This window comes from Cololabis saira, chromosome 19 (genome assembly GCF_033807715.1).
Source record: "Cololabis saira isolate AMF1-May2022 chromosome 19, fColSai1.1, whole genome shotgun sequence".
NCBI lineage: Eukaryota > Metazoa > Chordata > Actinopteri > Beloniformes > Belonidae > Cololabis > Cololabis saira.
The window spans coordinates 3,928,619-3,942,509 of record NC_084605.1 but is presented as its reverse complement, the minus strand read 5'-3'; the positions used below and the strand labels follow the sequence as shown (position 1 = coordinate 3,942,509).

Sequence of the window (13,891 nt, the reverse complement as noted above, 5' to 3'; positions counted from 1 at the left end):
GATAGATTTCTTAGTCCATCCCTATCAGCAGAGCTTCTCTTTCCAGCAGCAGCAGGAGGAGCAAACATCTCACCTGTCCAGGTGCACGGTGCCGTCAAATTTGGGTTTGATGACGTCAACAAAGAGGTCGGGGGTCAAGTTCTCCAACATCCCGTCTCTCAGCACCTGACGACACAACGGACACGAGAAGGTTACAGAGGAAAGGGTGGAGGCCACGACGACTTCTCCGCCTAGCTCATGCTACCTAGCTCAGGGGTCGGCAACCCAAAACTGCATTTACTGTATTTATATTAGTTAGAACTGGGGGAAGAGTTTTTTTCATTATGCACTTTGAGAAAAAAGTCGAAATATTGAGAAAAAAGTCGAAATTTCGAGAAAAAAGTCAAAATGTCAAGAAAAAAGTTGAAATGTCGAGAAAAAAGTCAAAATTTCGAGAAAAAAGTTGAAATATCGAGATTAAAAAGGAAATGAAAAAGGAAGAAAAAAAGAGAAAAAAAGAAAAAAGAATAAAAAGAGAAAAAGAAGGAAAAAAAGAGAAAAAAGGAAATAAAAGAAAAAAGAAGAAAAAAGGAAAAAAAAGGTCAAACAATTTTGAAAAAACTCCAGGAGCCACTAGGGCGGCGCTAAAGAGCCGCATGCGGCTCTAGAGCCGCGGTTGCCGACCCCTGACTTAGCTCACGCCGCCTAGCTCATGCTACCTAGCTCACACCGACTTCTCCACCTAGCTCGCACAGCCTAGTTTTCAGGATAGGTTTTTTCAGGGTTTTCTCTCCGAGACCACAAGAGGTCCCGGCCGGTTTAAAGAAGAAATCTCCAGTTGACGACTCGAGAGTGTGAGGGACTACACGGACAGAGAGTGAAGCTTGTTACCATGGCGAGATGGAAGACTCCTCCCACTGGACCCAGCGTACAGGCCTCAGCGACCAGCTGCTCTGTTCCCTTCAGCGTGCTGACGTCACTGGTCGACACCAACACCTGGATTCCTTGATTCCTCCACTCGCGCACCTTCTTGGCCTGGTAACCTAGGAACAGACCGGAAATCCAGTTAGAGTCGGGACCAAGCTGGTCCTTCCTGCCGGTGACGGAGACGAGGCTGAGGATATCTGCCACGCAAGACAAATTTATGTTGGCAGGTGGTGGGCCATGGCTCCTATGAGGTCATCAGTGCCTCACACATCACCAACTACATCTGCATGTTTCAATAAGAAAACTGTGAGATTAATCAAACTTTTGAATTAGTCTTATCCTCATGAAACTATCACATGCTCTGTTAACAGCTGTCCCATTGTCCTTTAGGGTTAACTAAAGGTTAACCTGGACCATCTGTTCAAGACCCCCATGAAGTTCCTGTTTTAGTCCGGAAGGCATTTGACCCCAGTGACCCATTGCTTTTAAAACTTAAGCTTCTGCATACCACAGATTAGTTCCTCTTTAACTGAAATATCACTTGTGTGACTTTTTAACCCCGATGTCTGTTCCTCCGTCTGTTTCCTCCCATTGTCCACTGTCTACTATTGGCTGTCTTAATATGGTAATTTTCCTGTCAAATTCTCAATAAAAAGCTCATGCAGAAGAGGAACGAGTGAAGCATTTCGTCGAGAGCATCCATAGAGAGCCATGTTGCTCTGCAAAGCTCTGACTTTGCTTCCCTTTCTGCAGAAAGCGCCTTAAAAATCATTTCTAACAGTCTCTGTGTTTTTCCTTGTTATGAATTTATGTAATGTTGATTTAGGGACCCAACAAAAACCCTCTGCTCCTTACCATTCCTGATGCCTGATCTGGATGTCAGCACCAGTTTCCGGGCTCCTCTCTCCATCAACCAATGAGCCAGCTCCATACCGAACCCTCCCAGTCCACCAGTGATGACGTAGGAGTGGGATGGGAGGCAGAAGGTGCGGCAGATGGCCGGCAGAGACAAAGGAGAAGCCTTCTTCACAGCTTTATCCTTTTCCTCCTGACGAACCTGAAAAGGGAGAGGAAACACAGATACCTGTGAAGTACCGTCGTGTTCGGTCACAGAGACCCAACAACCACTAATCCTCCTCCCACCATCTTCAAACTCCGTCGGTCAGAGAGGACACCCACCTGCAGGAGGACTTTGCCAATGTGCTTGCCCTGGGCCATGAATCTGAAGGCCTGCTCCACTTGGTCTCTCTGAAAGACTGTGGTTCGTAGAGGCTGAACTACACCTCCCTTGATGCCCTCCTTCAGCAGCTGGGACACTTCCTCCCACTCCCTGTTGCCTTCTTCAAAGAGAGCATCCAGCAGGATACCGTGGAAGGCCACATTCTTGAGGAACAGAGCCATACCTGAGGAGGCCACATGAGCATGTGTAAGTGACTGCAAGGGAGCAACAACCTCGAGACGAGGGAGTGACAAAGGCGAGGGAGTGACTACCACAAGGGAGTGACAACCACGAGGCGAGGGATTGACTACCACGAGGCAGTGACTACTACAAGTGATGACCACCTGGAGGGAGTGACTACCGCGAGGGAGCGACTACCGCGAGGGAGCGACTACCTAGAGGGAGTGACTACCACGAGGCAGCGACTACCACGAGGCAGCGACTACCACGAGGCAGCGACTACCACGAGGCAGCGACTACCACGAGGCAGCGACTACCGCGAGGCAGCGACTACCACGAGGGAGCGACCAACACGAGGGAGCAACTACCACAAGGGAGCGACTACCGCGAGAGAGTGAACAACACGGGGAAGTGACGACTGCGAGGAAGTGACTACCGCAAGGGAGCAACATAATCGAGACGAGGGAGCGACTACCGCGAGGGAGTGAACAACACGAGGGATTGATAGCAACAAGGGACTGACTACCTGGAAGCAGTGACTACCGCGAGGCAACGACTACAGCGAGGGAGCGGCTACCACGAGGGAGCGACTACCACGAGGGAGCGACTACCATGAGGCAGCGACTACCACGAGAGAGTGAAAAACACGGAGAAGTGACTACTGCGAGGAAGTAACTATCGCGAGGGAGCAACCAAAGGTCCCTACTTACCCAGAGGGGAATTGTTGGAAAGGTCATATTTGCCGATCTCCAGGAATCTACCATGTCTGGCTAAGCAGCGAATGCTGGCCTGCAGCTTCTCCTCAGCCAGAGAGTTCAGCACCAGGTCCACGCCTGCACACACACCAAAACAAGTGCACAGTTCACACATGTTCAGCAGCTTTTCAACAAACATGTTCAAGGACAAGTCATCTCAGGTTCTACTGGTCCACTAGTTCTGAGTCGGTCTGGAGAGACAGACCGGGAACGGTTCTAGTGTCTGGACCAGGATCTGACCTTTTCCCTTGGTGTGCAGCAGGACGTGCTGCTCGAACGACGTGTCTCTGGAGTTGGAGAACGACTCTTCCGATAGCTGAGGGAACCGGTCCTGCAGGTAGGCCCTCTTCTCCGCCGAGCCTGCTCGTCCAGGACACAAACGCTTTCATCAGTACAGCCTCACATCTCATTGGACTGGTCCGGACTGGTCCGTCCTGACCCGTAACCGGTAGCGGGTGGTGGTTCTGCACTCACCGACGGTGGTGAAGACTCTGCACCTCATGCTCAGGGCGATGGCGATGGCGGCCTGGCCCACTCCGCCGGAGCCCGAGTGGATCAGCACCGTCTCTCCGGGGCGGAGCCGGCCTCGCACCACCAGGGAGTAGTAGGCGGTGGCGTAGACCACCGGCACCGAGGCCGCCTGCTCCAGGCTCCTAAAGGAGCAGACACAGCTGCATCAGGGCCGGGACAAGCAGCTCCCAACACGGCTGCATCAGGGCCGGGACAAGCAGCTCCCAGAGGGTCAACGCTCCGCCAGGTTGTGACGACAACTCTGACAGCTAAAGTACCCGGGATGCACCTGCATCCATCCTTCCATCCATCCATCATCATTCATCTGTCCTCATTCATCAATCTATCCATAATAGTCCATCCACCATCCATCCTCAATAATCCATCCATCCATCCATCCATCTATCATCCATCCACAATAATCAGTCATCCATCCATCCAAAAGTAATCCAAAAGTCATCCATCCATCTATCTCTCCATAATAGTCCATCCACCATCCCTTCATCAATCATCATCCATCCATCTATCCTCATTAATCCATCCATCCATCCTCAATAATCCATCTATTCACCCATCCATCCTCAATAATCCATCCATCCGTCCATCCATCCTCAATAATCCATCTATTCACCCATCCATCCTCAATAATCCATCCATCCGTCTAATATCCATCCATCCTCAATAATCCATCTATTCATCCATCCATCCATCTATCTATCCCTCCATAATAGTCCATCCATCCATCTATCAATCACCATCGTTCCATCTTTCCATCCTCATCCATCCATCCATATTTCCATCTATCCATCATCTTTCCATCATCCATCCATCCTCAATAATCCATCTATTTATCCATCCATCTATCAATCATCATCCATCCATCTTTCCATCATCAATCCATTCATCCATCCTCATTAATCCATAATCTATTGAAGGGAGAAAAAATATGTTTTGTGTCCTGAAGATGTCCTGAATTCCCAAAACACAGTCTGCACCTGCTGTTTAGTATTATTGTAACTGTGAGAGAGGCGCTTGTTCACACGGGACAGCTCCCGTGTGAACCAAGACTTAGCGCGAGAGCTTGCGGGGGGGGTTGAAGGGGCCCTTTCGACCCCCTCCGCGAGATGTCGTATAAAGACGGAGATAGCCGGAGGTTCGGGTCAGAGTCAGCTGTGGGTCTAGTGCACGACGCCCAGCGGGTTTTCGGCTACTCTGCCAGGACTGTCCGGCTCTCCAGTCCTTCTGTGTCGAGGTAAGAGTTATCAAGGCCTAGCCCCGGTGTAATTGTCTGTTGCTTTGCCATTTGCGGGGGATAACTTGACATAGAGTTATTCTAGCAAAGAGCAATTGTGTGAGTCTTTCTATATCCACTGCTGGCTAATAAGTGTATTCATATATTTTATAGCTAAAGCGAGTGTGTGTGATTCATTTTTGCGCAGCCGACCACTCTCGAGCCTCTGTAAGTGATTTTCTCCCAAAACATCTATCCATCCATAATAATACATCCATCATCATCCCTCCTCTAATAATCCGTCATCCATCCATCTATCATCCATCCATCCATCCATCATCCATCCATCCATCCATCCATCCATCATCCATCATCATCCATCCATCATCCATCATCATCCCTCCTCTAATAATCCGTCATCCATCCATCCATCATCCATCCATCCATCCATCATCCATCCTTCCATCCATCATCCATCCTTCCTTCCATCCATCCATAATAATACATCCATCATCATCCTTCCTCTAATAATCCGTCATCCATCCATCTATTCATCCATCCATCCATCATCAATCCATCCATCCATCCATCCATCCATCCATCCATCCATCCATCCATCCATCCATCATCCATCCTTCCTTCCATCCATCCATAATAATACATCCATCATCATCCTTCCTCTAATAATCCGTCATCCATCCATCTATTCATCCATCCATCCATCATCAATCCATCCATCCATCCATCCATCCATCCATCCATCATCATCCATCATCATCCATCCATCATCCATCCTTCCATCATCCTCCATCCATCCATCATCATCCATCCATCCATCATCATCCCTCCTCTAATAATCCGTCATCCATCCATCTATTCATCCATCCATCATCCATCCATCCATCATCCTCCATCCATCCATCCATCATCCATCCATCCATCCATCATCCATCCTTCCTTCCATCCATCCATAATAATACATCCATCATCATCCTTCCTCTAATAATCCGTCATCCATCCATCTATTCATCCATCCATCCATCATCAATCCATCCATCCATCCATCCATCCATCCATCCATCATCATCCATCATCATCCATCCATCATCCATCCTTCCATCATCCTCCATCCATCCATCATCATCCATCCATCCATCATCATCCCTCCTCTAATAATCCGTCATCCATCCATCTATTCATCCATCCATCATCCATCCATCCATCATCATCCATCCATCATCCATCCATCCATCCTCCATCCATCCATCATCCATCATCATCCTTCCTCTAATAATCCGTCATCCATCCATCTATTCATCCATCATCCATCCATCCTCATCATCCATCCATCCATCCATCCATCATCCATCCATCATCCATCATCCATCCATCCATCATCCCTCCCTCCCTCCCTCCCTCCATCCATCATCCCTCCCTCCATCCATCATCCATCCCTCCCTCCATCCATCTCTCCATCCATCCATCCCTCCCTCCACCCATCATCCCTCCCTCCATCCATCATCCATCCCTCCCTCCATCCATCATCCATCCATCCATCCATCCATCATCCATCCATCCATCCATCATCCATCCATCATCCATCCTAGGGCTGGGCGATTATACGATCTCGATTTGTGATCGCGATCAAATTAAGCTCGATCACGGTGATCAGCTGTGGGTCTACTTTCTCGATCACGTGCAAAACATGCTGCAGCAAAGTGCACGACAACCAATCACAACCCGCTTTCCTGGCACCGCGCTGTCTGCATTAATTGATCATGCATGACATGTTGCGGCAAGTTGCATGACCATAGGCAGTAAAGCAGTCACATCTGCCTCCCCTGCACCGGTGGGAGCAAGCGTGACCAGAGAGAATAAAACTACAAGACAACAACAACCGCAGCCTAGCGTTAGCTTAGCTTCGAGCCGACCGGGACTCACGGTTAGCGGTTATTTATTTATTTATTTCGCCGGACAACTTCTTCCGAGCGTACAGGAGGATGGTGTGATGGATTCACAAAATGCCCTTCGTGATGGATGTATTGTGTATTCGAACCGCACTCATTAAAGTTGTGATTCGCTCTGCTTGTACCACAAATTACTCTGATCACCGCCGACTTCAGAAACTCCGCGGCCCCGACATGGGTGTGTGTGTGCGTGCGTGCGTGTGTGTGTGCGCGCTCAGCGGAGTGAATGTGTCGGAGCGCGGACGCAACAAGCAGAGCTCAGCAGATGACGCCGTAGGCTCTGCGTTGGTGTAACGCTGGACCATAAATCAGCCTTAAGTCCCTTTAGGTTAATACTGTGAGAAATAACCTCTCATAATAGCGGTACTACAGTTAATAAATGTAATAAAACTGCCGTTTCTGCTGGCTACTGAGTCCTGTAAGTGGCGAGTGAGTTTTAACTCCTTAATTACCAACCAGCGTCAGAGTCACGCACAGTAAACAAACAGTGATGTTAGAGAGCCACCTGTTGGTCAATTTAAGCAACAGCATCGCCAGCTGCTTGACAGTGGCTCAAATCATATTAGTTTACTGTTTTTGTTTTTAATAATGTCATTGCAGTTTTATCTATGCAATTGTGAAAAAAATGGCAAAATAAATGAAAAACTGTGAACAACCGCATTCCGTAGGCTATTCAGTACTCAGTATTCAGCCAAGTCTTTAAATTTTATTCCGCTTCAGTTTCGGCCTCAAATTTTCATTTTGGTGCATCCCTAGTTTTTTCGGTGGGTACCACTGGTAGCATTCTGGATTCTTGTTAAAACATGCTATTTTCTTTATTTGTTAATAAAAAAAAAACTAATCTCTGGTTTCTTTCTATTTTATTCCAGAAGGGAGGGGGGATCTTCTGATTTAAAAAAATCGTGATTAAAAATCGAGATCGTTCAATATGGGAAAAAAAATCGTGATCACTTTTTTTGCCATATCGCCCAGCCCTAATCCATCCATCCCTCCCTCCCTCCATCCATCATCCATCCATCCATCATCCATCCATCCCTCCATCATCCATCCTTCCATCCTCCATCCATCCATCCATCCATCCATCCATCATCCATCCATCCATCATCCATCCATCATCCATAATCCCTCCCTCCCTCCATCCATCCCTCCCTCCATCCATCATCCATCCCTCCCTCCATCATCCATCCATCATCCATCCATCATCCATCCTTCCATCCTCCATCCATCCTTCCATCCTCCATCCATCCATCCATCCATCATCCATCATCCCTCCCTCCCTCCATCCATCTCTCCATCCATCCATCCCTCCCTCCATCCATCATCCCTCCCTCCATCCATCATCCATCCCTCCATCCATCCATCCATCATCCATCCCTCCCTCCATCCATCATCCATCCATCCATCCATCCATCCATCCATCCTCCACTCACCAGTCCCCAGGAACGTCCCACAGGAATCGTTTGTCAGCGTCTACGGTCGTGGCCAGGCCTTTAGCCGGCAGCAGCCCCATCACACGTCCACCGGCGGGGCTTCGCCCGGAAAACTCCATACCCAGCATGCATTGCTGCAGAGCTTGGTCTCCTACGGAGCACAGAGACCATACAGTTGTTTCCTCCAGCCCTCCCACTGCTCCCCGCTCACTCTGCTGCAGCTGCTTAACCGGTCACGCACCTGGAATGGCGTCGGGCGGCAGCTTCCCCGTGGCCAGCATGATGTCCCGGAAGTTGAGCGAGCTGAAGTAGACGCTGCAGAGCTGCACGTTGGGGTTGTCGGTGCTGAAGTGGCGCAGCGGCGAGGCGATCCAGCGCAGGGAGGACAGGTCCCCCCGGGTCAGCACGTTGACGTAGGCGGCGTCGGTCGCCTCCTCCCTCAGATCTGGAGACAGAGCAGTGTTGTTTTCGTCGACTAAAACTATCACATATAGAAATGACTAGAATGTGACTAAAACTAATAGAAATAATTAGTTACTAATAATTTTCTAGTGCGTCCGAAACATTAGTACGTACTCAATAGTATGTACTATCCATACTCATTCTGGAGTGTATTAGTGTGGATTGATGGACACTAGCTAAGCAAAAACTTCCCACAATGCAATGCAGCGGTGTTTGGTTGCTAAGTGATATGTATATGTCATAAGTATAATATTAAGTATAATAATATTATTATAATATTCATATATAATAACATATATATAATACATATATAATGTAATTTTGTTTCGGCCAGGATAAACGGGAAAGAGCTACGGAGCCCCTCTGGTGACATTTGAAAAAAATAAAATAATGCGCGGCCACGCATTAATAACTCGCGGCCACGCATTAATAACTCGTGGACACCACGCATTAATAACTCGTGGACACCACGCATTAATAACTCGTGGCCACGCATTAATAACTCGTGGCCACGCATTAATAACTCGTGGCCACGCATTAATAACTCGTGGCCACGCATTAATAACTCGTGGCCACGCATTAATAACTCGTGGCCACGCATTAATAACTCGTGGCCACGCATTAATAACTCGTGGCCACGCATTAATAACTCGTGGCCACGCATTAATAACTCGTGGCCACGCATTAATAACTCGTGGCCACGCATTAATAACTCGTGGCCACGCATTAATAACTCGTGGCCACGCATTAATAACTCGTGGCCACGCATTAATTATCTCGTGGCCACGAGTTATTAATGCGTGTCCACGAGTTATTAATGTGTGGCCACGCATTATTTTATTTTTTTCAAATGTCACCAGAGGGGCTCCGTAGAGAGCTGCTACTGCTGCTGTTACCATGGTAACAGCTGCTACTGCTGCTGCGACAGGTTCCCATGGTAACAACTCCCCCTCCCAACGGCAGGAAGTGCCGTGTGGCTCTGAGTAGTACGTCCAAATTAATGCACACTACTGATATTTTCTCAAAAGTGTGCCGCACTTAAGCATACTTTTGAGTTTAGTACGGCATTTCGGACGCACCGTAAGACTAAGACTAAATCTAAAAGGGCTGCCAAAAGCAACCCTGGTGGTGGATTGTGGGTAACGGCGGGCGTCGGTACCGTGAGGGACCAGCTGGTGTCTGAAGGAGCCCCAGCGTCCGTCCCGGAACACGTTCATCACCAGGTCGCCCGCGGTGACGGGCTGCAGGGGCCCGGGGCCCGGCTGGAGGCTCGGCGCCGCAGAGGACTCTTTCAGGTTGGACACGAAGACGCAGCTGCGGACGCAGACACAGTGGTCATGTGACATACACGGTGGTCATGTGACACGGTCATGTGACTTGTTCGCCCCCCAAACACCAGGAGAGGGGCCTCACCGGATCCGGTCTCCGCCGGGCTCCTGCCGCAGACAGTTCACCATACCCACAATCCCGCTGGAGGGCTGGGAGGACGTCAGCCACACGGGCCGCGGGTCCGACGACTCGGCCATCAGAACCTGCAGACACAATCAGAACCAGATCAGAACCAGCTGCTGAGCAGAGAGCTGCACCAGAACTGCAAAAACTCTAAATCTTACCAGGAATATTTGTCTTATTTCTAGTTAAAATGTCTCATTTTTAGTCAAAAAATCTCATTACACTTAAAACAAGAGTAATTACCAGAAAAATTACTTATTTGACAATTTTCACCTGTTTCAAGTAGATTTTCACTTGAAATAAGTAGAAAAATCTGCCAGTGGGACAAGATTTATCTTCTTATTACAAGCAAAAAAATCTTGTTCCACTGGCAGATTTTTCTACTTATTTCCAGTGAAAATCTACTTGAAACAGGTGAAAATTGTTGTTTTTTCCAGTGATGCGAAATAAGTGATTCCAGTGATTCCAGAAATAAGACAAATATTCTTGTTAAGATTTTGAGTTTTTCCGGATCAGAACCAGAGGGCTCTCCGGTTTGTAAACATCTTAATTCTGATCTCAAAATCTGAAATAAAGGTTTTAATCCTTTGTGAGAGTACCGTATTGACCCGAATATAAGATGACCCTGATTGTAAGACGACCCCCTCTTTTTCAAGACTCAAATTTGAAAAAAGACTTTTTTTTAACACCACTTTAAATTCTTATACAGAAAATAATGACAGTACATCTGAAACAAATGATTATAACAATATATTTGAGAGAAAAAGCATGTTATTTTGCCTCATTCAAATCATGATCTTGAAGTTTGCATCATAACTTCTTCGACCCACTTTTCTCCAGATTGTCGCTACGTTTCTCCATTTTCTGTTATCTCTTCTGTTATTTTCTTCTCTTTTCTTTCTTACCGCTATTTTTATTTTTCTTCTTCGTGACAGGGGTTCGCTAAGTTCAGCGTTTGCTTTAAAGATCACCATGGCGACAGCCGTGAGGTTAAGACCCGAGACCCGGGACCCCGGCGTCTCCAGAACCTGGACTTACCTTGAGAGTCTCCACCCACTTGCAGTCAGCGGCGTCCACCGGTACCAGGACCGGCGCTGGGACCTGAGGCCGGCGGCGACACAGGAAGAGGGCGGAGCCGAAGAACGACCTCTTGACGGAAACCGGGGTCAGCGACGCCTCGGAGAACAGCTGCTCCCACTCGGCCTGCCATGGGAGAAACACGGAAACATTACAGGCCGGTTCAGACCCACGACAACTCTGGGGGGAGTCGTCAACCAAAGAGTCGTCAAATAGTCAACCACTAGACCACTAGAGGCGCTAGAATATTCAAGTTCTCAATTCAGGCATATGGTCAGTTTTGGTCAACGTGTACAATTTGTATGCATAATTGTCAAGATTATACGACAGAGTATTAGGGCCAAACAAAGAAAAAAAAAGGAAATTACGAAAATAAAGTAATAATAATATGAGAATAAAGTCGTAAAATTACGAGAATAAAGTCGTAATATTACGAGAATAAAGTCGTAATATTAAATATATTATAAATATATAAATATAACGTCACAAGATGCTCAATATTCAACATTTTCAACACACTCTTCCTGTTAGAGTTCTCATAAATTAACACTTTATTCTTGTAATGTTACGACTTTATTCTCATAAATTACGACTTTATTCTTGTAATGTTACGACATTATTCTCGTAATATTGCGACTTTATTCTAATAATATAACGACTTTATTCTATTACGACTTTATTCTCACAATATTATGACTTTATTCTCGTAATTTCCAATTTTTTTTTTGTCTTAGTTTGGCCCTAATACTCCGTCGTAAGATTAAAACATTGTATATCTAAGGAAATAGATAAAATACTAAAAAAGCCTTTATGAATCATATTGTAATATTTTAGCCAATATTGGATACAAAATATCACTTTTTTATAGACATTTTTGACACAGAATTTAATATAAAATGTGTTTCACTGTAAAAAAAGAAAAGAAAAAAGATGCTTGTTATGTGTGTTAAAAACACCTATAAAAAAAGTCATATTTTTTAACCAATATTGGACAAAATATAGCAATACAATTAAAAAAAAAAGTTTTTCAATTGAGGTTTTATCCATTTCCCTAAATATAAAATCTTGAACATTGAAGATTTTGCATATAAACTGTACATTTTGACCATTATTGTGACCATATGCATGAATTGAGTATTTGAATGTTACAGCGCCTCCAGTGGTCACCAGCAAAACAATCCAAGATGAAACAGCCCTATTATTCCTCCTAGGGGTTCCTTCTAACAAAAAAATAAGGTTGTCAAACTTTACCCAGAAGCGTGAGCAGAGTTATCAATCTTAGGGTTTCCCCCTGACTAAACCAAAGAGTCGTCCACCGGGGAGTGGTTGGGACTCACCTGGGTCAGCAGCCCCCCCTTGCTCCCGTCCTGGACGCAGCTGCTCAGGAAGGCCACCACGTCCCCCAGGGTGTCCCCCTTCAGGAGTGTGTGCAGCAGGACGAAGCCCCGGGGCCCGGCGGCCCCCGCCAGGCCGGCCACCAGCCGGGCCGGGTCCTGCCGGCCGGGGGCCCAGGTGTGGTTGCAGAGCACCAGGTCGGCCCCCGTCCCGCTGTCGGGTCCGGACCCCGGGGGGCCGTTCAGGGGGTCCCAGCGGGCCGGCGTCACCGCCAGCTCCTCCAGGACCGTCTGGTGGGGGGCCAGCAGGTCCAGGCTGGGGGCCGAGGCCCGGTAGTCCACCTGCAGCATGGGCTGGATGTTGAGGAGGGGGACCACGTGAGAGAAGAGCTGGCCTTCGTCCGAGAGAGCCTGGGGGGTCAGAGAGACCAGAGGGGTCAGAGATAGGAATGGGTGATATTTTACCGTTCACGATAAACCGTTTTGGCTCCTGACTAAAACCAAACTATCACAAGTTTCTTTTCTTGTCCATTGTAGAACAACATGGACATATATTTCCAACAAAGTCGAAATGTCGAGAAAAAAGCCGAAATATCAAGAAGAAGGTTGAAATGTCGAAATTAATGTTGAAATACAATTTCAAGAAAGTCAAAATTTCGCCTTTTTTCTCAACATTAGCGTCTTTGAGTGCCTTGAAAAGCGCTATATAAATAAAATGTATTATTATTATCATTATTATTATTATTATTATTATTATTATTATTATTATTATTATTATTATTATTATTCACGAAAATGTGACTTTTTTCTCAACATCTTGACTTTTTCCTCGTAATTGTATTTCAATATTAATCTCAAAATTTAGAACTTTTTTCTCGACATTTCAACTTTTTTCTCGAAGTGCACAATAAAAAAAAAAATCTTCCTCCTCTCAAATATTTTTTCTCCTGCATGGCCCTGATACTCTTCCATACAAATCTTCGTTAACAGAAATGTTGAAATGTAATATTTATTCTACACATTTTTACAGCATTGGAAAACGTTCAGAATGTTTGTCCTCCTACAGAAACCATATTAAAACAAAAAATATATTTCCCTCCCTCATCGGTTTCCATTTTCAAACATTTCTAAAAAAGCTCCAGGAGCCACTAGGGCGGCGCTAAAATAATGCTGCTGTAGCAAGGTATTTTCTTGTGTAGAGGTGTTTTTTTTCAGGACATTGCGAGGGGGCATGCAAAGAGCGGGGGGATATGACGATGTGTTTTTGCTTATTGTGATTTTATATGTTTTTTTTTTTTGTTATATATGTGGTGCCTGGAGTCTCTAGTTTGTCCAAGGCAAATTTCTCTCAAGAGAGACAATAAAGAT

At 46.4% G+C, this 13,891-nt stretch overlaps 1 protein-coding gene across 2 annotated transcripts in view; it reads right to left on the bottom strand.

Moving 5' to 3' along the window:
- The window catches only part of LOC133419447 (fatty acid synthase-like), an 81,244-nt gene that overhangs the window by 16,577 nt on the left and 50,776 nt on the right, over positions 1 to 13,891 (bottom strand). For both annotated transcript variants that reach the window (XM_061708637.1, XM_061708636.1), the window contains exons 23-35: positions 12,527 to 12,934; positions 11,151 to 11,315; positions 10,074 to 10,192; positions 9,820 to 9,974; positions 8,440 to 8,643; positions 8,199 to 8,349; positions 3,535 to 3,713; positions 3,301 to 3,420; positions 3,016 to 3,138; positions 2,086 to 2,309; positions 1,762 to 1,963; positions 871 to 1,022; positions 74 to 165 (exon numbers count right to left, since the gene is read on the bottom strand). In XM_061708637.1, coding sequence (XP_061564621.1) covers positions 74 to 165; positions 871 to 1,022; positions 1,762 to 1,963; positions 2,086 to 2,309; positions 3,016 to 3,138; positions 3,301 to 3,420; positions 3,535 to 3,713; positions 8,199 to 8,349; positions 8,440 to 8,643; positions 9,820 to 9,974; positions 10,074 to 10,192; positions 11,151 to 11,315; positions 12,527 to 12,934 — 2,294 coding nt within the window. The remainder of the gene's footprint in view (positions 1 to 73; positions 166 to 870; positions 1,023 to 1,761; positions 1,964 to 2,085; positions 2,310 to 3,015; positions 3,139 to 3,300; positions 3,421 to 3,534; positions 3,714 to 8,198; positions 8,350 to 8,439; positions 8,644 to 9,819; positions 9,975 to 10,073; positions 10,193 to 11,150; positions 11,316 to 12,526; positions 12,935 to 13,891) is intronic.